The following is a 24,537-nucleotide window of genomic DNA, read 5'->3' on the forward strand; positions in this document are numbered from 1 at the left end:
TACAGAGGTTGTCGGGGACATTAAATATCAACACGCCAAACAGGAAAAAACTTTGAAGATAAACTCAGTGCTCTACAGTGCGACCATTTCACTCGCATGACTGAAAAGTACTTTGTGTGACTGAATAAATATTTATTCGCAATAGTGCGAGTGACCTGTTCGGAGTTGTATAATACAATCGGAATAAAAACTACAGGAAGTCCAAAATGCATCTACACCGCACAACAGTTACTTTCACACTGCTTTTCATCTCCTCAGTCAACTGGACAAGTGTTTAAATACTGCAGAGAAACCATTATGATGACGAGTAACACTAAACATCATCTGCTTCTCTCAACTTACCAATCTCACAACCGCCATCTTTTATTGATCCCGCAAAATGACCTGAACTTTCACCTGCTCGTGTAGACACAGCGGCGTCGGGCGGAGTAAATTAATAATAATGCTAACGCTACAAGATGGGTTTAATTCAAACTTCTTTATTAAATAATTCCTCACCAATCATAATCAAGAGTAGCAACTGTTCAGAAGGAGTACACTGCTGCTCTCCTTCACGCTCTTCAGTAACTCAAATAAATAGCGTTTTCACTTCATTTAAACTTAAGCTTGCCAGATATCACTAGAAAAGTCAGCACCAGTTTCCATGTTTAGATTTAATCCCCCAAAACACAATATTATCAGCAGACATGGCAACAGTGTACTGGGGAACCGATCTAAAAGGAACAACTGATAAACAAACAAACAGAAAACTAATAAAATGTAAAGACAGAAAATGTGCTTAGTTATAAATAAATAATTGAATATAAAAAATAGATATTATAATAAATTCATAAAATATAAATAAAATGAGAAATGAAATAATGTGTAATTACTATGGGTTGCGTTTAATATCAATCTGACATTACGCTTAGAAGGCTATTAGCCTCTTTCCTAATATGGATCATGCTTGTGTTAATCTACTTTTAATTAGGACTTTATTGTTTAAGATATTTAAAAATAAATATTTTATGCTTGTTTATGCTTGTATCAATTAACCAACAGTATTTCTCATTGCTATTATTTTAATTCAATTAACAGTGACCATGAGCAGAGAGCTTACATTTGACTGTTTATGACAGACCTCCTGATTAAAGCTTAAATTAAAAAAGATTGTTATCTGGATCGGTTTCGGTCAAAAAAATCCTGATCGGTGCGTCCCTAATGAACATCATTAAACTAAAGTGCTTCCCATCTGATGGGTAAATGAACTCAATCACATCCTATATGAGATTATTCAGATATGTACACAATATACACAGTGCAGTTCGAGAACTGACTCCAGCCCAGAACCATGACAGTGGAAAATGTCTAATAGTGTAGCTTTAAATAGATTTTTAAAATGAAACAGACTTCAAACACTGATTATTGTATTTGTTTACAAGGTGGAACAGGTTAACGGTTGTTTTTTGCATACAGTCTGTAAAATGAACTGAAAATATTAAATTTAGTTTATCAGAAGGCAAATTAATGTTTCATGGCTCACACTATGTTCCTAAATTCTGTCATAATTGACCAGCTCAAGTTTTCTCATGCCTACTTGTGTGTTATTGTGGCACATTAACGCTACCATCTCTAAAAAAAAAAAAAAAACTAAAAAAACAAACAAACAAACAAACAAAAAAACAAACAATAAACTTCAACTGTGCTCCTAAATTTTTGTAATTAAAAGAAATTGTCTTGCATCTCTCCTCCTGTAAACACTGTTATTGCCTTTTCTGCATAGGCCTGAATTGTTTTCATTTGGTTGCATATTGTTATATTTGATGCATATTTTCATTTGGTTGATGGCATTTTTACTTATCCTATATTTTGCTTATCCTATATATAAATTATACTTATCCTATATATAAATTTTATTTATATTTTGCTTCTACGAGATGATGCATTTTAAGGATCAGTCTAATTTGAGGCAAAGATTTGCACATTAGCAGGAATGCAACAAAACATGGAGGTGAAAGCAGCGGTCTGTTTATTTAAATGTGAAAGTACAATAAAAATATGTTGTCCCTAAAATCAATGAATAATCGTGATAAATAATCGAGATCTCAATATTGATCAAAATAATTGTGATTATCATTTTGGCCATAATCGTGCAGCCATACTGTATATACACTGATTGTTCTTTGGTTTTGTATAAAAGCACAACTAATATTTAGCTAAAGGTGTATACAGAAGATAAGTAGTTTTTTATCTGAACCAATTCTTTGTTATCTGTTAACAGCAGTTCCCTATCAATTTCCTTTACTAGGAAACTTTGCTGTTTTCCATCTCCATAATTCCCTTAGTGAAGAAAATTTATCTGCACAATATTTCACAGATTATGAAAAATTTCTTTAGGAGCGGTTTGTAAATTTGACTCCCACCACCGACAAGGTGACTCAAAATGGGAATGAACACATTGACCTTGTTTCCTTCCCGCACAGCCACAATCTCTGTTCCCTCTGTTGGAAGTATGAATTGCAAGGACAGACTAAACTTAGAATATAAACAGTGAGTTGCTCATGTGTAGAAGGGAAAACTGTTAAAGAAAAATCTACAGTGTTGAGGTATAAGATCTAGCATTACTTTTACTTAAGCACTGTATTTTGACCAGTGTATAACAAACACCACATTTTGGAACAGAAGTAGGGGGCTTTCACATTGGCAGTTTAGTCCGAAACAATGCATAGTTTGCATGAAAAATTGGTGACGTGACAGCAGTCACGTGGACCAGGAAGCATCCCACAGTTCTTGAACCTGAGACTACCTGTAGGAGGTGGTCTGAGTTCGGTTGCACTGGAGCTGTGCCATGTTTCTCATAATTGTGAATGCAACTTGTAGTCACTTGTCCAGGAAGTAAAGTAACCTGCGCATGTGTTTTAAACGATGATGACATCATTAGTTTCCACAACATGCCTGTGCCATGAGTGGCAGGGGAACATTGTGGGTCACAGAAGAGGTGAGGTGCCTTACGTTGACTCTGCTGCGCATAATAGAACCAAAATAATAAAAATGTAAAAAATATATGGAGTTGCATTGTTTTCTCCATGCACATTTGTGATGATGTAAGACCAACACTGCGGGGGGCGCCGGGACCAATCGCACTCGGATTTGGACCACAACAAACGTGCCCAGTGTGAAAACCACCTTAGCTGTAGATGTTTATGGTGACCTTCAGAAGCAAACTTGTTACTTCTGCTGAGCAATGGGGCAGATTTGGCACTAAGGACGTTGCTCCATCACAGCTCCAGAGTCCCCGGTTCGATCCTGAGCTTGATTTACTGTCCCTATAGAGTTTCTGTGTGTGTTCTCTCTGTGTCTGCCTGGTTTCCTCCACATTCTCTGGTTTCCTCCCACCTCCTAAAATACATGCTGCTAGGTGGATTGGCTATGCTAAATTGTCTCTATGTCTGAATGTGTATGTAAATGGGTTCCTGAGTTCTAATGAATGAGTTCCAATGGACTGGTGTCCCATCCAGGGTCTATTTCCACCTCATGCCCTGTATTCCCAAGAGAGGCTCTGGATATACCGAGATAAAGCATTAGTAAAGAGGAATGAACTGCATTTTGAATAACAAACTAGTGGTAGGTTTCAGTTATAGATAAATATATTGAATAGCAGTTACTGAACATTTTGTCACAGCCTGCACATATTTGAGATGATAAATAGTAAGCAATGTGAGATTATATTTAGTTAGCTAACGTCTAGTGCCACAGTTCAGTTTGATATTAAACAACATACAACATTAGCAGACCCCTCCCCCTTTTATACCGAGCTGTTTCAGCTGTTTCACACACGTCCAATTCCAGGTTGATTCATAACTTTTCCAGTTGACTGGAACTTCTTAATTATTGCCCTGATGGTGGAAATGGGCATTTTCAATGCTTGTGCTATTTTCTTATAGCCACTTCCCATTTTGTAAAGCTCAACAACCTTTTTTTTCCCATCACAGTAACATTCCATGGTCTTATCCATTGTTATGAATGACTAGGGGATTTTGGCCCATGTATTACCTCATATTTTTACCCCTGTGAAACAAGAAGTCATGGTTGAACAAGTTCCTGTTCCTAGTCACCCAGGTGTACTAGAAAATGTAAAATATCAGTGGGAATATACGTCAAATATATTTTTCTCGTATGAATTCACAAGGGTGCCACTGTAATCTCTAAGCGCATGCTTGAGCTGCATTTATAAAGCTCATTACTCCTAAGCAGAAACATGTTTCACAGATCAGTTGATTGACACCATTCTCTTACGCAGGCTATGGTCACAGAGTTTTTATCACTGAAAGGAAGATGGCAATCTCACCCATTTAGATAATGGCCACCGCCAATGAATGTGGAGGAATCGAGTGACTGTAGTTGAAAGCTGATCCCCAAGATTCAAAGCAAAAGCAGTTCTATTTGGTGTTCACTGCCTTTTTTTTTTGCCATTAAGGTGCTTTGGATAAAAGAATTTCTGAAGATCAGAGCCTCCATTAGCCCACAGTCTGGCACATAGTTTGCAAATAATCATAGCTGCAACTTCCCCTATGAGGGAGCTCCATAATGCTCAGAAGTGAAAGGCTCACTAGAATACAGAATCCTCAAATCAGTGACAAAGTACCCAGAGGTGACGGTTTAAGGTAGTTAAGACATGTATATTTATGATCAATGCATTCATTTCTACATCTTTAGTGACCACTTTACTGTGTAGTCCCACCTCGGGAATACACCTTGGATGGGACACCAATCCATCACACAGCACCATTCACACACACATTGACATGTAGGGTGAATTTAGCATAACCAGTCCACCCACTGGCATGTTTTTGGGAGGTGGGAGGAAACAGAAGAGCCCAGAGGAAACCCATGCAGACACCGGGAGGGCATGCAAAACACCACACAGGCAATGGTCCAAGCTCAGGATCAAACCAGGGACCCTGAAGCTATGAGGCGGCAATACTACCCCCTGCTCCACTGTGCCACCCTTTTAGAATCATGAGCCTTTAAAAGAAGCAAGTACGCCAAAAAAATATCCCAGCATGGCGGAGGAAGTAGCCTACAATTGTGTCGTGCTGCTTTGGTGTTTTATAGCTCAAACAGCCTGCAATCACTAACACCACTGAATAAAAATTGTATTGGGAATGTCTACAGCAGAATGTCATGGCATCTGTCTGTGATCAGGGTGATGCAACACAATTGCCGTGCAAACCACAGGAGCAACACAACATCAGAGTGGCTCAACTAGAAGAAATGCACAATGCATTTAAAAATAGAGAAAAAAAACAAACTCCTGACATCAGCTCCTTTGAGATGCTGTGGTATGGTCTGAAACAGGTCAAGCAAGATGTTCTAAGAATATACATGAACTGAGAAATCTCTAGAAAAGAACATTGTCCAAAATGCCTTCTTGAAACTATGTAAGACTGTTCAACAGAAAGTGTTTTATTAAGGTTATTGCCAATGAAGACGGTTCCACTAGTTATGAATCATTAACTAAACGCTTACTTGTGGTAAGCACTGGCTTTTTTATTATTATTATGACTTCAGTTAAATACATGTAAATCTGATTAGCTTACAGGCTTAATTAATGCATGAATGCAGGAAATTATATATTAAGTTGTGAATGCTGCATTTCATTTGTCGATTTTGTGGACATGTAGGACATCCTAATATTTTTCCCAGGATTCTTAAGAAAAAGCTTAATCTGCTGTGAATGACATACACCTAACATTAATCAAGGCTGATTTCTTTGTGTGTTTCTGCATGTAATTATATGCTTTGTTTGTGTACAGGACAGCTGGGAGATTGTGGAGGGGCTGCGTGGTGGCTTAGGAAATGTTCAACCGCCTGAGAGACAGGAGGGCTTCATGCTGAAGAGACGAAAATGGCCCATGAAAGGCTGGCACAAGGTCAGTGTGTGTTCAAACCCCCTACTGGTCTATGTAGCGGTCACTTTCACCCACTTGTCCTCATTAAATCAACAACCCTTTGCACGGTGGGTTTTAACTGATTGCGCCACTTGATGAATGATTGTATTGTGTACTGACATCACACACCCACACACACACACACACATCATCGTCATCACTGTTTTCACTATGTCTGTAAATGTTGTTTCAGATATGTGTTTATTGGATATTTCTAACACAGGGTGTGTGATGCATTAGCTGATTACATACGTAATAAAAAGCACAACCTATACAATGTACTGCGTTAGACAAGCTTTACAGCACACACTATAAAATCCTGTTTGCTTGCTTTCTCTGATTGGATTTGTGTGGGTGGATGGCAGGTAATAGTTTCAGAATTGGAAATCTTTGGTTGTATCCAATAGCTTGTTGTAGAAAATCTGTTCTGAGTCATTGTAATTAGCTCATTCTTGTACTGTAGGCTGTGTCAAAACTGAATGTGGAGAATTTGTTTTTTTTTTCACTGTTGCTAGGTAATCAAGTGATGAGGATTTGCAACACATTTATTTCCATTTTTTCACACCCTTAGCCATGCATAACAAGTGAGGAATGGAGGCAGAAATTCTAATATAAGCAATAAGCAATATCACACAAACTGAAAATGACCCAAGCCTCTCTCTCTCTCTCTCTCTCTCTCTCTCTCTCTCTCTCTCTATGTACAGAGATACTTCTTCTTGGATAAGGGAATTCTGAAGTATGCCAAGTGCTCAGCAGATGTGAGTATAAAGAAAATCCATCATGCATGTGTCACTTTGCATATGCATCATCACCAATAGCTCTTGCTCACACACATTCCCCGTCATTCCCCCGCTCTCTATTGTTTTGCACCAAGCGGGGTTCCACCTCCTCCGCCACCTTCATCTCGTTGCAGACGGGTTAAACATGTTCTTTTCAGCTTTAAACTATAGCTAGTTTTGATCTCAGCTGTTACATTCTCTGTGATAGCGAGCCAATCTAGTGATTTAAGGAATACTGTCGGTTTTTTTTTTTTTTTACCTAATATCTATCTTTTACATCTCTGGTGTGTCAGTGGTTGCCACAGACACATTTCCCTGTACTGAAAACGGCACAAAACAACAATTTACTCAAAACTTATTAATAATGAAATCCTAAGGGCAGCTGTTGGGGGAATCAATAAATGTGCAGCACGTACTTTCTTTCATGGATTTTTCTGTCGAAGGTATTTCTAAATAAAGCTTTAAATCAGTTCAGTTTTCATTACTTAGTTGTCTATTTGAAATGTTTATTGACGGAACTCAGTAGGTGCCCTTGGGCCTTCATTATATGTGAGTTTCATGTAAAACACTTCTAAAAACAAGTCCAAATTCCTGTTTGTGGAAATTGCACTTACACATCAGAGCCAGTGGATGCACATTAAGTTGAAGAATGCTGGCTTTAAATCCACAAACTTGTACACCCAGGCTGCATTCTTACACAACGGAGATTATTTTGTTGTATCAGGCTGTTGTGTGGATTGATGGTTAACCGGACAATCCCGCTGTGTTTAAAGATGGAGAAGGGCAAGCTTCATGGCCGCATTGACGTGGGTCTGTCTGTCATGGCCATAAAGAAGAAGTCCAAGTGTATTGATCTGGATGCAGAGGAGAACATCTACCATCTTAAGGTAAACATCAGTAAGATATCTAGTGAACAGGCCCCAGCTTAGCGATAACATGTGGAGACAAGTGAACACTGATACTTACTTGAGGTTTCAAGAGACTCTAAACTTTACTTTAAAAAACCCAGCTGAGATATACAGAAATTCACAAGCAGAGAAGCAGAGATTGCCATGTGGTGAAAAGTATCAGTAAAACTTGCTTAACTGATATTTTCATCTAACTACCATGCTTATTTTATTTAATGCACCCCTGAAATTGCTTCTTAGCTATGATATGATTCCATATGTTGATGTACAGTAGATCCTTTTGAAACAGGAAGTCAAAGTGACACCATGTTGACGTGCTTGACTGGCTTACTCAACAGCCAGTAGCGTTCGAGATACACCACACCAAAATACATGTAAAATTTGTTTGATCATTTTTGATCATTTCCATAGAAGTGATGCAGTATAAAATGAAAACTTTTTTTTTTTTCAGATATATTCTAATGTTGGTGTTCACAACACTACAAAAAGTTCTGAAGCACCAGTTTTGATTTCAGGGGCACTTTAATTCCTGTCAATTTTAAACCTTTTATTTTGGCAATATAGATCTAAGGGAATTCCTAATATAAGGCAAAAAGAATATGTATCGTGTCATTTTGTGTGTAACATGGGCCATGTTGATTGATGGTAATCTAACGAATTTTGATTATTTAGCTGGAAACATATCATTTGTAGCCCCGTGTGAAAATTGCATTACATGCATTATATAATAAATTTCATAATATACTAAGATAGAACATATCCAAACATTCTTTTGCGGTGCAGATCTGAGAGATGTGTGCGGAGTTTGTGAATACACTCTCTGTGCTCACAGATCAAGTCTCAGGAGCTGTTTGATGAATGGGTCTGTAAGCTGCGTCACCACCGGCTGTACAGGCAGAATGAGATCGCCATGCTGCCCCCTGAGAAACCACTCTACAGCCCTCACTTCCCCGCCACCTCCTCTCCCAGCTTCAACGAGAGCCAAGCTGCCAGAAAGGTACGGTTTGCATCTCAACCATGATTCAGCTCTCACAGCTCATGTGTAGTGTAATTAAATCCATCACTGGTTTATCCCACTGTGAGCTTGAAGGGCACAGCAGTGCCGTCAGAAGAATACATTAAGTACTAAATAAATGTAAGGAATAAAAACACGACAGGACATGTTGTTATAGGAAAAGAATCAGACGGGGTGGTGAGACATGGCCCGAAGCCGAAGTTCATTATCCGAATAATTTTCTACGTACCAAACTGTTTTATTTCAGTTATACCACAGCAGTTTGCCAACAATGACATTTTTTAATAATTACAAAATAACACATAGTGCATTATATCCATAGCAGGAACATCCACAAAAAAAGTTACTTCTCGTTATCATTTACTTTATAACCGCTATAAACAGTTTTTCTCTCACAAGCTTCTCTTTTTCTTGTCTTGAAGTTAGTAAGGCAAAACAAACACAGCCCGTCATGTTACTGAGAAGTCCTCCATCCTGAAAAATTTCCTGTGTCAAAACACCTTCTGACCAATCAGAATGAAGCTTTCAACAGTGTTGTAGTATAATAGATTATAACGAATAGTAGCTGTGACTCGATATTAAACATACAACAAATTTATACATATTGTATCTTTAGAGATACAGTCACATTTATGTGTGTTTTTTTGTGTGTTTGTGTTTTGTTTTTTTTGGGGGGGGAACTCAGCGTGCTTCTCTTGCCAAGCAGACTTCTCTGCACGCACCCATCACCTTCACCACTCAGGCTAAGGTGGCCGCCTGGCTCCAGTGCTCTGATGACATGGACAAGTGTTCCAAAGGTTTGTATTTATGTATACACACATGCACAACTTACTATAACTGACTCTGACAGTGCCATGTCTGCTCATATTTCCTTGTTTTGTTCATGTCTTTATGTCATCCGGACCCCCCCACCCCCCCACACACACTCTCTCTGATTTTCTCCATCTCTCTCTCTCTCCTTCCTCTCACTGTTTCTCTGTTACTCTCTCGCCACAGAGCTGTCTGAGTGTGAGGCTCAGTTGCTAGAGCTGAATCACCTGCTGAGGAGTATGGAAGTTCTACACCGCACCTATTCTGCGCCTGCTATCAATGCCCTGCAGGTCTTATTTTTCATTCCACAACAGCATAGAGTCTGTTTTTCATTTCACAGGAACTGCTACAGGTGCAACTCAGACATACTAGTAAAGAAAGTATCTTCAGGAAGTTCACAGTAAATGAACACAGTGTAGGGGAAATAGTCATAATAGTCAAAACGTTGAGAAGGGTAAAGTAGATTAGACTTCTTGTTTTTTTATCTGTCCCACTCTCACTTGTTGAAATGCATGTGTGAGAGATCCAGTGGAGGTTACACAGAGTAAGAGTAGGCTGAGGTTTTCTTTGAAAGGAAAAGTTGAACTGCTCACCTAAATAAATACTGTGGTAAAAGCTGAAATACAGATTGAAATTCTTCACTCAAGTAGAAAAGTTAGTTACTGATTGTACATTTGTGTCCCTTTCACCAAGGTACATGGACAAAACTTTAGCTAAGGCTAACTAACAGCAGCTTTACCCCCAGTCTCTTAAATGTTAGATGTTACAGAAACATTTGAACGCTAATAGCTAGCTATCACAATACAAACTGCCTTGATATACACAAACTGTACATAGAAACAGATTATAGTACTGTTACATTTTGTCACTTCTGCTAAAATTTAGCTTTGTTAGTTTCTAATGTTAATTAGTTAGTCTCTGATGCTAAAGTCATCTGTTGACAAATGTAGTGATGAAGTGTATGAAAATGTCCTAGTCTAGGACTAGAAAGATTTTTTATTTTATTTTAGGAGATACAAGCAGGAAAGTGAGTGTGAATCCTCTGAGACTTCATTCTTAGCAAGACAGTATCACTCAATTTCTCATGCCTTATAGCTTATCATTTTAAAATAAACACTATCATCAATTTAATGAATTAGTATTACATGCTAGAGTTTAAAGTGGTAAAAATGCAGACTTGCAAAGAGTGTCATTTTGCAGTCCTCTCTTTAGCCTGAAAAAGTTACCCAGGCCAGAGGAACACTAAAGGCGGTTTATCTTTTTACAGCCCTACATTAGTAATGATGGTCAAATGTGTTTGATTCCAAATCCGAATAGTTGCCCAATAAAAGCAGCTGTGCAGAATCCATTTCCTTATCTCTCCTAATTAGTTTTTGCTTCTGTGATTTTTTGAAATACATCCATCTAAACAGACATTGCTTGTAGATCATAATTTGGCCCATTTAGTTATTTTATGGTCTAGTAGTGCTCAAATAAATGTGATGGAAACCTGAAAATTAAATATGTATTTCATTTCTCTACTCACAGCCATTTGCTTATGACAGCCCTAAAAAAGAAAAAAGACATTCCAGGAAATGGCGTTCCAAACATTACAACAAGGACAACAAAACTACGCTGCAGGTATTGTGCTTTCTTATCTCCATCCATTAAACGAAAAACTCCACCCTGAAACATGGTAAATGGGTTTATATTGAAATATTTATGAAGTATTTAGAGATGCTGGTGCTAGTGTGTTGGCTGGTGTTGTATTTCTGTTATTCCTGTGAGAAGTTAGCAGTTATGAGCTTATGAGAGTTAGATGTTAATAGGGGAAATAAAATTTCAACCATCTCAGGCTTGAGATGATTGACGATAGTATCCAGGACGGTTGATAGGTTCCATCTATCATGACTGCTATCATTTTCGATGATTTAAATGTCTGTCAGAAAACATGGTCTCTGCAATTTTTAGATGGACAAAAATAGATTGTGTTGTATCTCATAATATTCATAATATCATGTTGTTGCTCTCTATGAACTCTATTAGCCTGTTGTCTGACTTCAGAGCAAACATCTTTCACTCATGTTTTTTAGGTTTGCTTGTCTTTGCTCGTGAAACATGAACAGAGGCTTAAATTGCAAAAATGAAATGGCTACTGTACAAGACTTCAATAAGGATCAACACTGCTGTTTAACACAGAGTACATGCAAACATAACGTATAAAATTTACAGTGCTGTGAAAAAGTATTTCCTGATTTCTTCTGTTTTTGTGTACATCTCATATTAAATTGTTTAAGAAATGAAAACAAAATCTAAAATAAAACAAAGGTAAACTGAGTAAACACAAAATACAGTTTTTAAATGATAATGTTATGTATTGAAGCAAAAAAGTTATCCAATAACAACTGGGCCTGTGAGAAAATGTATTTGCTCCCGTAGTTACTAATTCCCCAAATCTATGAAACTGCATTCATAATGGGGTTCAGCTGGACTAGACACAATCAAATTGTTCTATCTAAACAACACTTAAATAAAACTTTTTCAGCAGCATGAAGTTGGTTAAAAGGTCTTACCCAGTAACACACAATGCCAAAGTTGAAAGAAATTCCAGAAATGATGAGGAAGAAGGTGATTGAAATACATCAGTCTGGGAAGGGTTACAAAGCTATTTCAAAGGCTCTGGGACTCCAAAGAACCACAGTGAAAGCCAATATCTCCACATTATCTCCAAATGGAAAAACTCAGCACAGTAGTGAACCTTCCCTGAAGTGGCCGACCTTCCAAAAGTCCTCCAAGAGCACAGCAACGACTCATCCAGGAAGTCACAAGAGAACAAAAGACAACATCAAAGGAACTACAGGCCTCTTTTGCATCAGTAAAGGTCACTGTTCATGACTCCACTATCAGAAAGACACTGTGCAAAAATGGCATCCATGGAAGAGTGGTGAGGTGAAAACCACTGCTAACCCAGAAGAACATTAAGACTTGTCTGAATTTTGCCAAAACACACCTTAATGATCCTCAAATCTTTTGGGAGAATGTTCTGTGGACTGATGAGTCGAAAGTTTGGAAGACAGGGGTCCTGTTACATCTGGCGTAAACCAAACACAGAATTCCACAAAAAGAACATCATACCTGCGGTCAAGCATGGTGGTGGAAGTGTGATCGGTGGGGATGCATTGCTGTTTCAGGGCCCGGCACAACTAGATTTTAAGTTTAAGGGGGCAATTAGTTTTTCACATGGGTGATAGGTGTTGGATAACTTTTTTTTTTGCTTCAGTAAAAAACTGTACACAAAAACAGCAGAAATCAGGCACTGTATTTAAATTTTATACTGAGTTACAGCTTAGTTACAGCTAATACCTTGTTATTTTTTTAAAAGACCAATATATAGATCAATAATTATAGACAATAATCAAAGCAGTTATAAAATATATTATTATGAAATCAATCTTGGATGCCATTCAGTATCACATATTGATTATAAATATTGGTGTGCATTTTATTTATTGTATATTTTTCCTTCAACACCGTCCAGAATATATTTATTTGTGTGAGGACTTAATTCAGTGACCAATTTAGTCTAAGAAGATCCAGTTTGATATTTAACAGTATGAGAGCAGTTCCCACAGCTTGCATCTTTTTCAGCAATGGCAATATCCATAACTGAATTAGCTTTTGTCATGCATTCTGAAGAAGAAAGTGCATTCTGAAAAAGACATTAAAGCCTTAAAATCACAAGAGGTTTGCAAATGGCTTGACTCCCACTGCTAAAAGAGGATTTAAAAGCTGAAATGAAGCAGACTTTCAGCCACTTGTATGCTAATGATTATACACTCTGTTCATCTAGAGCCATAATTGTGTCATAGGGGTTTTTAACTTCAGTACCTGAAGCATGATTTCCAAAGCAGGCCACCACAGGAACCTTTTCAGGAACTCTTTCAGAAACGTTATGCATACTTGTTAACTTGAGCAACCTGGGCTGATTTTAGTTCCTGGTTCATTTAGATTCAGAAACCTTTTTTATTTCTTGTGCCTAACTTGTGGTAGTAGTAGTAGTAATAATAATTATAATTGTAATACTGTTAATTTATAGAGCCTTTATCAGCCTCAAGGTCATTTACAGAGTTGAACCGAAGTGTGTGCATAATATATAACAAAGAAACTAATTTAATAAACAAATAAATAGGTTTTAAGATTAGATTGTAAGTAAAATATAAGATTTGCTCTATTTTCAGAGCCAGTACATTCCCACAAAAACAAGCTCCAGAGTGGCTCAACAGACAAGCATTCACCCTTTCATCCTGAGATGCTGCGTTTGAATTCTGACGATGTGAATGTGCAAAAATGTGCACATGAAAAATTGGCTTGAAATGTGAAAATATTCTTTTTGTGGGTAAAGCACACTTACCTCACACACAACCAGGGTTGGGGGTTTGATTCCAGCCTGCACCCTGTGCACATGGAGTTTGCATGTTCTCCCTGTGCTTCGGGGTTTCCTCCCCCAGTCCAAATCCATGCACTAATTGAAATTTCCAAATGGTCTGTTCTGTGTGTGTGTGTATGTGTGTGCTTGTATGTGCGATTGTGCCCTTCAGTGGGTTGGAACCCCATCCAGGGTGTCCCCTGCTTTGTGCCCCAAGTCCCCTTGGGATAGTCTCCAAGCTCCCCACGACCCTGTGTAGGATAAGCAGTACAGAAAATAGATGGATAGATAAAATTTCTTCCATGACTTGCTCCATATTTGTTGTGATATGGTAATATGCAGGAACTTGGCAGAGTTCAGGAACATTTTACTTCCTCAAAAGGTTCTGGGATCGTGGTGGACACACAACTACAGCAAACGTGTAACCAGTTTGTACTCCAGCAGAACTGAAACTTCTTGTCTCTGTCAAACTTAAGCAACTGTGTCACTTGAAGATATGCTCCATTCTTTTCTACACTAATGTGCTGTCATTTCCTATCTCATCCTCATGCAGGTCCCCAGCTGTATCTCCTCAGGTTCCGTGCGTCTCCACGCCTCCAATCCCAACCTCTCCTGTGCTGATCTGGCCATTGAAAAAAGCTATCCAGAGCTCCTTGACTTGCCCATAGATGTGTCCAAACTTCAAGAAGATTTCTGCCGTGTGGCCAGCAGCTGTGAGTGTTGCTGTTAACCATTTGTAGTATTTCTGTATTACAAAAGCATCTTGCCAGTATAGTTTTTCAGACCGTAATCAAACCTCATCTGTGTCACAGTATATTCAGAGCACTCAGTGGACATCATTCAGGGAAATCTCCCACACTTTGTATTGTGCAACAGCTGCTAATTGCATATACACTGTCACAGTTTTCTCTCTGATAAATTCGGGGTCTCCTCCACCCTTGTGTGACAGCTACTCCGAGTGTGAAACACTTCAACACGAGCAGTGAAGCAGCAGACGCCTGCTGTGCTCACACTTTTGAGGTTTTTCTTCTCCGGTCTGAGCTCTGAGAGAACAGCTGTTGGATTTTTTTTATTATTCTGTTTTGTGTTGTTCTGTTACAGTGTTGAATACTGGTAGACTCTGTTAGAAGGAAAGCACACTCTATATGTATATGGATGTATATGGATGTATGTATATGGATGTATATGATCAGCATATATGAGGCATTTAATGATAAGGTTCTATCTGACAATTCTGATATGTATTAAAAGTTTTGACCCTCAATAAGATCAATGCGAATACAATCTGATATTTTCCATACTTATACATATTTATAAACTTATTTTTTGCTCCAGAAAACCTCGGAGACAACTGTACATGGTCTCAGGATTTTTATGATACTTGTGCAGAATCAAGCCACAGTTTTATCGACAACTCACACGGGAATTTGAATGTGTATATGACTATACACCTGGCAGATTGTACACATTCAGTTAGGTATAAAGATTTTTGAATGTGTTTGTGCTTCCAGTGCACACTAACCTGAAGTCGACTCTGGGCTCCTTGAATGCAGAGAAAGAGAAACTGAGGCAGATGATGGAGCAGGAGACATGTACAGCTCCTTCTGCACAGCTCTTAGGACTGAAGAGTGCTCTGGCTTCTGTAAGCCTGCTACACACACACACACACACTTGCTTTTTTTGCATTGTCTACTCTGCATGTGCTTTCTAACAACCTGCAACCTGTATATTGCTTTAACTAGCTGGATGCCTTAAATGCTGTGAGCTTTCAGGCCCAATTAACAATTGCATAGTGTCGATTTCACTGTAATGCCATGACTGCCTCTAAATTATTTTGAGAGTCAAATGTAATATGAACTTATACATGGAACAAGTTTTTATTTTTTATTTTATTTATATATTTTTTACCAGATTGCTGTGCTTGTTGACCTAGAACAGGGGTTCCCAAAATTTTGAGCAAACTTTAGGCAAACAACATCAAATGGACAAATGGACCTGGAATTTTCTGTGACTCCAAGCTTTGACCACCCTACTTTTTTTTCAAGATTTATAATGTAGGATTATTGTAACATTTGAACATTTTAATGTTTGATTAGAGGCAAGATGAAGAAGAAGAAGAAGCCTGTATATGTCACATATACATTTCAGCACAGTGAAATTCTTTTCTTCACATATCCCAGCTTGTTAGGACGATGAGGCAAGGGCAAGTGTGTAAACTACTGTAAATCCAGTAATCACCACCATGTTTCCAGGCATTGGTCAAACACAAGGAGGCAGCATCAACTAAGAATAATGTATAATCACGAACAGGAAAACAAACAAGGGTCAAATCTGGAATGTACTAGGCATAGAAAACAAGGGTTAGAAATGCAAATTAAATGGACCATGCTTCTTAAAGAAACACAGACCCAATAGGGTATAACTAGGCAAAGTAATGATGAACAAACACAAAACAGCTGGAGATAATCAGGTGACATGCAAATAAAGAAAGAGAGGCGGAGACTGGACTTTACCAGGAAGTAAAACCAAAATATCACAATGGCCGCTTCCGAAATCGCATACTGTGACAGTGCCTACTGCATTAGATTCAATACCTACTGCTTGGCCATTGATACAGTACGTACTGATCAGTATAAGTGGTAAGCCACAATACAATCTGGACATATTATGTGGTGTGGCTTCTTAAAATTCTTCCGTGCCAGTCCCATTCCATTATGGGATAGCGCAATATCCACAGTGTCCAGTGGTTCCGTACTGCAGAATCGAGGTGGAAACAGTAGGTCATCTGGGTATTTCTCGTTTTATGAATACTGAGAATTCAGACATACTACTCTTTTGGCGTACTACTTTTCGCCTACTGAATAGTAGGGTAGTAGGGATATTCAGATGCAGCCAATAGGTGTGTCTCATTCAGCTCCCTTGTTCAATAGTCAGGGCACTGATCAGGTAGTTGGCCATTTTAAGGAATGTCTCAATCGCAAAATCCTTCCAGTGCACTGGAACATTCGCTCCCTACATATCCCAAATTGCACTGCAAAAATTAGGGCGCATCAATGCTCACTATGGTCCCTTACTGGAACTGACCTTATGTTTTCTGAAGCCTTTCAGCTGAAAAAAAAAAAAAGGCGGACGAACTCTCAGCCAAATTTGTCTACAAATGTAAGCAGCTTGTTATCGTTGTTGTAGCTCTCAAATGATTACTTACATTTTTAACTTTATTTGACGTTCTATATATGTTTTGTTTGAGCCTAACAACTTTTAAGTGTTTAATGATTTTTAAAAATTCACTAGTTAGCCAACGATCCTGCTTGTAGTACCATGACAGAAGCACATGTGATTAAGCTAACAAATTTATATGATATATAATGTCAGATTATATGATATATAATGTCAGAAAGATTTCGGTCCTGCTTGTTGCAGATGAATGCCAGTGGTGACGTTTTACAATGCGAGTACATAGGCATGTCAGCAGAAATTGAGTTATCAGTGTCCCAATGTGTAGTGAGCCAGAGTCCTTACCAGTTCTTGAACTCGTGTACACGATATACTGATTAATGAGCTAGGAAGCTAGGGAGCTGATCGAGACACACCCACAGACACAAGAGGGTATAATTAAGCAAACTAATGATGAACAAACACAAAACAGCTAGATACAATCACGTGACATGCATATAAAAAAAGAGGAGCGGAGACTGGTCTGGACCAGGAAGTAAAACCAAAACATCACAATATGAGTTTGAGCAGCGCATGTCATGATGGGAAATGTGCCATGCACTGAGGGGATTTGTGACAATCATATGTTAATAACACGTGCAACATAAGTGACTAAAAACCAAAGGAACATTTCTTGCACTGACTTCCAAATCTAGTAGGACGGGGTGAGCGTGACACAGTTTTTCAAAAGGTCAGAAAGTCTGTTTGAAAGCACACATCTCATTTCCCCTGTCATATCCAGCTTCAAACGATATGTAAAGAGTAAAACAGAGCAGAGCAGAGGTAGATGAACGGGGAAATTTGTCCATTTTTATTTCTACACTAGTGTAGCATGGTAGGACAGAGAAAAAGACTAAAATACCCAAAAAGAGGTCGCAAACCCATAGTTTGGGAACCCCTGATCTAGAAGAAGCATTGTTGCTCAGTGACTGACTAGTTGTTGAAAAGTGCATCTGTACACTAAAACTACTCTTAAATTTAGAGAAGATGACAATTTCCCATCCACCCATTTGCTGTCAAATTCCACTTCTTGTGCTAGGATAATTCCCACCTCATGTGCTCGAACTGGCCAGTAGTTCATACAGTCATGTTGGAATTACAGTAATTACAGATAACAATTTAGAGATTCTGCTTGGAGTCTTGGAAATAAGTTATTTCTATGACTGCACACAAGCATGAGCTAAACCATTTTAGTACTTTTTCCAGACACAAAGCTAAAAGCTAAAATGCTTCACTGAAGTGTTCATGTTTTGTTATGAGGCTGTTACTGAAAATGATAGGGGATTAAAAACCTTACGTTGTACTGTTCCAAGCTGCTGCCCCTGTTTCTCACTTGTGTATAACATCATTTCACTCACAGTTGAGTCAGAGCTTTCAGAAAATTCAGAAATCCCAACTGCTGATTATGAGTTTGGCAAAGATGCTTATTTGAATGCTTTTTAGCTCGTAATTACTATGATTCTGACATGACTTGAATGCATTACTAAAAAAGACTTGTGTCTACACTCTGCAATTTTGTACTCGTGCTGTGTTGTAAAAAAGATTTTGACACGTCTTACTGTCTTTAATCAGGCATCAAGAGGCTCTGCTTATTAATTAGTGAAGAACCTTTGTTAAAGTGTCCATCATTAAATGTACACTCACAGAGCACCTTCTTAGGAACACTGTATTAATATGGGGTAGGGCCTCCCTGTGCTCACTGCAGCCACAGCTTTCTGTTCTTTGCTGAAGTAAGTGGAACCCGATGTGGTCTTCTGCTGTCGTAGGCCATCCGCCTCAAGGTTTGACGTGTTGTGCATTCTGAGATGCTTTTCTGCTCACCACAATTGAACAGAGTGGTTATCTGAATCAGTCCCGAACCAGTCTGGCCATACTTCGTTGACCTCTCTCATCAGCAGAGCATTTCTGTCTGCAGCACTGCCGCTCTCTGCATCATTTTTCTTTATTGCACCATTCTGAGTAAACTCTAGAGACTGTTGTGTGTGAAAATCCCAGGAGATCAGCAGTTATGGAAATACTCACATCATCCCGTCTGTCACCAACAATGTTACCACAGTTAAAATCACATTTTTTCCCCATTCTGATGGTTGATGTGAACATTACCTGGAGCTGCTGGTCCGTATCGGCATGATTTTATGCATTGCACTGCTGCCACATGATTAACTGATGCGAAAAAAGGAGTAGGTGTACAGGTGTTCCTAATAAAGTGCTTCATAGGTGTATGTGTAAAGTGTTTTGGGGTTTTTTTTGTTGTTGTTGTTTTTGTTTTTCAAATAACATCCATGCAAGTGGCTGAGGAATTTCATGTAGGGTTTATTACAGTTATTGACTAGTTACTTAGTGCTTTGTAGCAGTCAGTAAGTTTTCCTCCACTGGAGCCTTCAGGACAGAGGACTATGTGTTTGTGCTTTCTCAGTAACATGAAAAGCTATGTTTTTTTGTAACTTTAAGAGAGAAATAAAGAGATGTTGGTGAGTGAATGACTGTTTATAGCTGCTATAATATCAGTCATAACAGGATGTTGCACAACTTGTCAAACTTTGATTAATAAAAAAAATATGGTTAGCAAATTGGAATAAGACATGATAAGACAATAAGACATGATGTTTCCTATGACAGTCCTGATATATTCCTTACTCAACAACGTTCGCTCATTAGTGTATATCCAAAGCCTTTTAAGACCTGATTAAAGACATTGGGATGCATTGAATAATATGCTGCACAATGGAGACTTTTCAGTTTGAGAATGTCTAGCAAAACACAGTTTGGGGAAAAATAGCTCATCTCAAATGACAATCCATGGCCTGGCAAAAAGAAGGCTCATCAAGTTTTTTAAATACCCTGTTTTAATAAGAACACATCCAACACATGACAGTTCAGAGTTGAGATGATTATAAATGTGTTCTGTTCCAGAAGTGTGAAGAATCTTTAGGGAACATTTCCCTGTGTGTGTCTGTGCGTGTGTTTATATGTGTGTGTGTGTGTGTGTGTGTCCGTGCTCACGTGCTGGTTGCTGTTTGCTTTTGCAGGCTTTAGCACAGAACTCTGATCTGAGAGAGCGCCTCTGCAAGATACACATAGAGTCGCATATCTCAGAGCCTGCCATCCTTAAAAACTTCAGTACTGGCTCGCTGCAGGTGGGTGTGAGGAATACACCACCACCAGCAGCTCTCTTTTCTTATCTACTCACGTGCATCATCATCCCCACATTCCAGGAAGAGCCACTGGCAAGGGTTAATCCGTTTCATAGATGAAACACAAAAGCAGAGTTGACTCAGTCCTTCTGCTGCTCCCAGCTATTGTTAGCCGTGACCAAACATGTGCTTAGAAACTCCGACCATATCTGTGATTCATCAGGAAAGAATTACTCAGAACTGTGTAGAAGTAAAGTAACTCACTGTTACTGTTTCTTGAAACTAGATGCATTATTTTTAACTCAATGTACTCAATAGGGGGGAGTCTGTATTCACAGTTTAAAAAAGACAAAAAGTATCTGGAATAATACTCAGTGTAGGAATATGATATTTATACATTAAAACTGGCTTTGACATGATGTGATTTTCAGCCTGATTTTGCTGTCACGGATAAAATATTATTTGGTCATTAGCTCCCTCATGATCGAATTAGTGCCATTGTGAACAGAGACAGCTAACCACATAGTTCTGCCATTGTCAGAGATTTTTATTAAAATCTCAGTGTGAGTGCTACTACAGTACAATGCTCTTCCAAAAGTCATTAATAGGACGTGAACCTCTCATGTACAGTGAGGGAAAAAAGTATTTGATCCCCTGCTGATTTTGTACGTTTGCCCACTGACAAAGAAATGATCAGTCTGTAATTTTAATGGTAGATTTATTTGAACAGTGAGAGACAGAATAGCAACAAAAAAATCCAGAAAAATGCATGTCAAAAATGTTATAAATTGATTTGCATTTTAATGAGGGAAATATGTATTTGACCCCTCTGCAAAACATGACTTAGTACTTGGTGGCAAAACCCTTGTTGGCAATCACAGAGGTCAGACGTTTCTTGTAGTTGGCCACCAGGTTTGCACACATCTCAGGAGGGATTTTGTCCCACTCCTCTTTGCAGATCTTCTCCAAGTCATTAAGGTTTCGAGGCTGACGTTTGGCAACTCGAACCTTCAGCTCCCTCCACAGATTTTCTATGGGATTAAGGTCTGGAGACTGGCTAGGCCACTCCAGGACCTTAATGTGCTTCTTCTTGAGCCACTCCTTTGTCGCCTTGGCCGTGTGTTTTGGGTCACTGTCATGCTGGAATACCCATCCACGACCCATTTTCAATGCCCTGGCTGAGGGAAGGAGGTTCTCACCCAAGATTTGACGGTACATGGCCCCATCCATCGTCCCTTTAATGCGGTGAAGTTGTCCTGTCCCCTTAGCAGAAAAACACCCCCAAAGCATAATGTTTCCACCTCCATGTTTGACGGTGGGGATGGTGTTCTTGGGGTCATAGGCAGCAGTCCTCCTCCTCCAAACACGGCAAGTTGAGTTGATGCCAAAGAGCTCCATTTTGGTCTCATCTGACCACAACACTTTCACCCAGTTGTCCTCTGAATCATTCAGATGTTCATTGGCAAACTTCAGACGGGCATGTATATGTGCTTTCTTGAGCAGAGGGACCTTGCGGGCGCTGCAGGATTTCAGTCCTTCACGGCGTAGTGTGTTACCAATTGTTTTCTTGGTGACTATGGTCCCAGCTGCCTTGAGATCATTGACAAGATCCTCCTGTGTAGTTCTGGGCTGATTCCTCACAGTTCTCATGATCACTGCAAATCCACGAGGTGAGATCTTGCATAGAGCCCCAGGCCGAGGGAGATTGACAGTTCTTTTGTGTTTCTTCCATTTGCGAATAATCGCACCAACTGTTGTCACCTTCTCACCAAGCTGCTTGGCAATGGTCTTGTAGCCCATTCCAGACTTGTGTAGGTCTACAATCTTGTCCCTGACATCCTTGGAGAGCTCTTTGGTCTTGGCCATGGTGGAGAGTTTGGAATCTGATTGATTGATTGCTTCTGTGGACAGGTATCTTTTATACAGGTAACAAGCTGAGATTAGGAGCACTCCCTTTAAGAATGTGCTCCTAATCTCAGCTCGTTGCCTGTATAAAAGACACCTGGGAGCCAGAAATCTTTCTGATTGAGAGGGGGTCAAATACTTATTTCCCTCATTAAAATGCAAATCAATTTATACCATTTTTGACATGCGTTTTTCTGGATTTTCTTGTTGTTATTCTGTCTCTCACTGTTCAAATAAACCTACCATTAAAATTATAGACTGATCATTTCTTTGTCAGTGGGCAAACGTACAAAATCAGCAGGGGATCAAATACTTCTTTCCCTCACTGTACGGTAGTGGAAATCACGAAATGCAAACTAAACATGATATCGGACCAATAAAATATCATTATTACCTGAAGCTCACTTTGAAGAATGTCTTTGTTTATACGGTACAACCTTGTTTTCTGCATGAGCCCCAGTCGCAGTGATCGAACATCTCTTAAGTCTGTCACAAGCCTATCCTTAGAAGATCTTCATTGTATAATCAGTCATGGAGCACACACATTATCACACTGTCTGTTATAGAATGTGGTTATATTTGAGAGGGATCGTCTTGTACACTGAGTACCACGTAAAACCGGCTTAAAGAAAGATTCAGAAAGTTTTTTGCATAATATTTACAGTGGGGCTCGTGCTTCTAAAGTAAGTGTCACAGAAATTACTTTCTATAGACACAACATTTAAATGAGCAGAGAACTGTAAAATCTCAGATATGTTCTGTTCCTTATCACAGTACATGTTGGAAATAATAAAATAACTTTTGGAGAATATTTCGCCACTGTCCAGGCAGTGTACTGTATTACTCACTTGCCTTGCAGAAACCAGTGGCAGGTAATCTTTCTGCCATGTATTAATTTATTTCATACATTAGATTTGATATTTATTCATTGAATCGTTTTAAAGTTGGTGCTAGTTAAAGAAGTTCCTTGCCAACACATGCCCAAACAGTTAAACTCCTACACATGCAAAACACATCACCCAAAACCCTTGATATTTCCTGTGGTTTACGCTGTCAACAGTGTGCTTTCTGAATCAACACCTTCCTTCTGCACTTATTAACATGGCTTGCGGTATGAGCTTATAGCTTTCTTTCCTGTTTAGAATCAGATGTGCTTGCATCTTTGCTAATTGGGTTTGGCCGTGTTTCTTTTGAAAAAAAAAAAAAAATGGGAGTAAGTGGTATTTGGTGAATAATTTTGCTTAGATCCATGATACACATTTTTTTCAATGTCTTTAGGATTCCTGTTTGACTCCTATGTATTTAGTGGAATGATTAAAATCAGACATTGTGTAAGAGCCATATACAGTATGTCTGCATTTCTACAAAGCAATGACTTGCCCTTACAGAAGCAGGAATCCTCAGACTGCTCCCGCCACCTCGTCCACCAGGCGTCCAACGAGAGCCGAGCTTCCATTACAGAGTCTCTGTCTGAGTTCTTTGACGCTCAAGAGGTCTTGCTTTCAGCGAGCTCCTCTGAGAACGAGGTAAGGGCCTTCTTGCAAATGTTATGCCAGTTTATTTTAAACTTACAGCACATGTTTTATCATTGTGTAGAACTATTTCTGCACTTCACCACCTTGTAATATTTTCCTTAGTGCATGATGTTTTTCCCGGAATATTACTGCCGAGAGCTACAGTATGTCCACCATCACTTTCCTCTCCCTGCTGAGGATGTGTGACTCATATTCTGGGAGTAGGATAGGTTCTAGTTCACTGTTGAATGGTGTTTGATGCTACAGCCAACATCTATGTTGGATGATGCACTATAAACCAACCTTAGACACTTCAGGTTCAAGTCATCCGTATCTTGGTTCTTTCTCGCTTCTCTTGTGCACTTTTTTTTGGCCTCGGGCAGACTCAGGCAGTCCAGGCAGCTCCAGTAGCAGAAGTAATGTGAAAATGGAGCTAATTGCTTGCTTCTAAAAATATCCTCCAAAGAGTCGAGTGAAAATTTTTTCCCATCCCCTGAGAGTCTCTCTCTCTCTCTCTCTCTCTCTCTCTGTCCTCCACTCCTACTCTCAAATTCAATCATACAAAAATGCTGCATACCCTTTGACTTCCACTGTTGTTAATGGTGGGTGGTAAAAGAGGAGCAGAGTGATCAGTGCTCCCTAGGCTTGTTAGTAACCTGCTATGAGCAGGAGGTGATAATCTGACAAGACAGCTGAACTGCCATAATAAAGATCTCGCTCTTTCTCTCTCGCTCTCTCTCTCTCTCTCTGTCATCAGCCTTCAGACGATGACTCGTACATCAGCGATATCAGCGATAATATCTCCGTGGACAACTTCAGCAACGAGGTCCAGAATGAGAGACTTGACTCAGGTGACTCGGGCATTTCACTTCATTTGCTCTCATTCTTCAAAATCGTTGCACCTGACCAATAAAGACCTGACCA

General features: G+C 39.1%; 1 protein-coding gene across 2 annotated transcripts in view; it reads left to right on the forward strand.

Moving 5' to 3' along the window:
• osbpl3b (oxysterol binding protein-like 3b) overlaps positions 1-24,537 on the forward strand; it is a 74,135-nt gene that overhangs the window by 38,481 nt on the left and 11,117 nt on the right. The window contains exons 3-14 of one of the 2 annotated variants that reach the window (XM_053627996.1): positions 5,796-5,912; positions 6,635-6,688; positions 7,483-7,596; positions 8,450-8,614; positions 9,318-9,429; positions 9,629-9,732; positions 10,970-11,062; positions 14,401-14,560; positions 15,359-15,489; positions 20,090-20,197; positions 23,488-23,625; positions 24,371-24,464. In XM_053627996.1, coding sequence (XP_053483971.1) covers positions 5,796-5,912; positions 6,635-6,688; positions 7,483-7,596; positions 8,450-8,614; positions 9,318-9,429; positions 9,629-9,732; positions 10,970-11,062; positions 14,401-14,560; positions 15,359-15,489; positions 20,090-20,197; positions 23,488-23,625; positions 24,371-24,464 — 1,390 coding nt within the window. The remainder of the gene's footprint in view (positions 1-5,795; positions 5,913-6,634; positions 6,689-7,482; positions 7,597-8,449; positions 8,615-9,317; positions 9,430-9,628; positions 9,733-10,969; positions 11,063-14,400; positions 14,561-15,358; positions 15,490-20,089; positions 20,198-23,487; positions 23,626-24,370; positions 24,465-24,537) is intronic. The other variant, XM_053628004.1, reaches the window with a different exon arrangement.

This window comes from Ictalurus furcatus, chromosome 1 (assembly GCF_023375685.1).
Source record: "Ictalurus furcatus strain D&B chromosome 1, Billie_1.0, whole genome shotgun sequence".
Classification (NCBI taxonomy): Eukaryota; Metazoa; Chordata; class Actinopteri; order Siluriformes; family Ictaluridae; genus Ictalurus; species Ictalurus furcatus.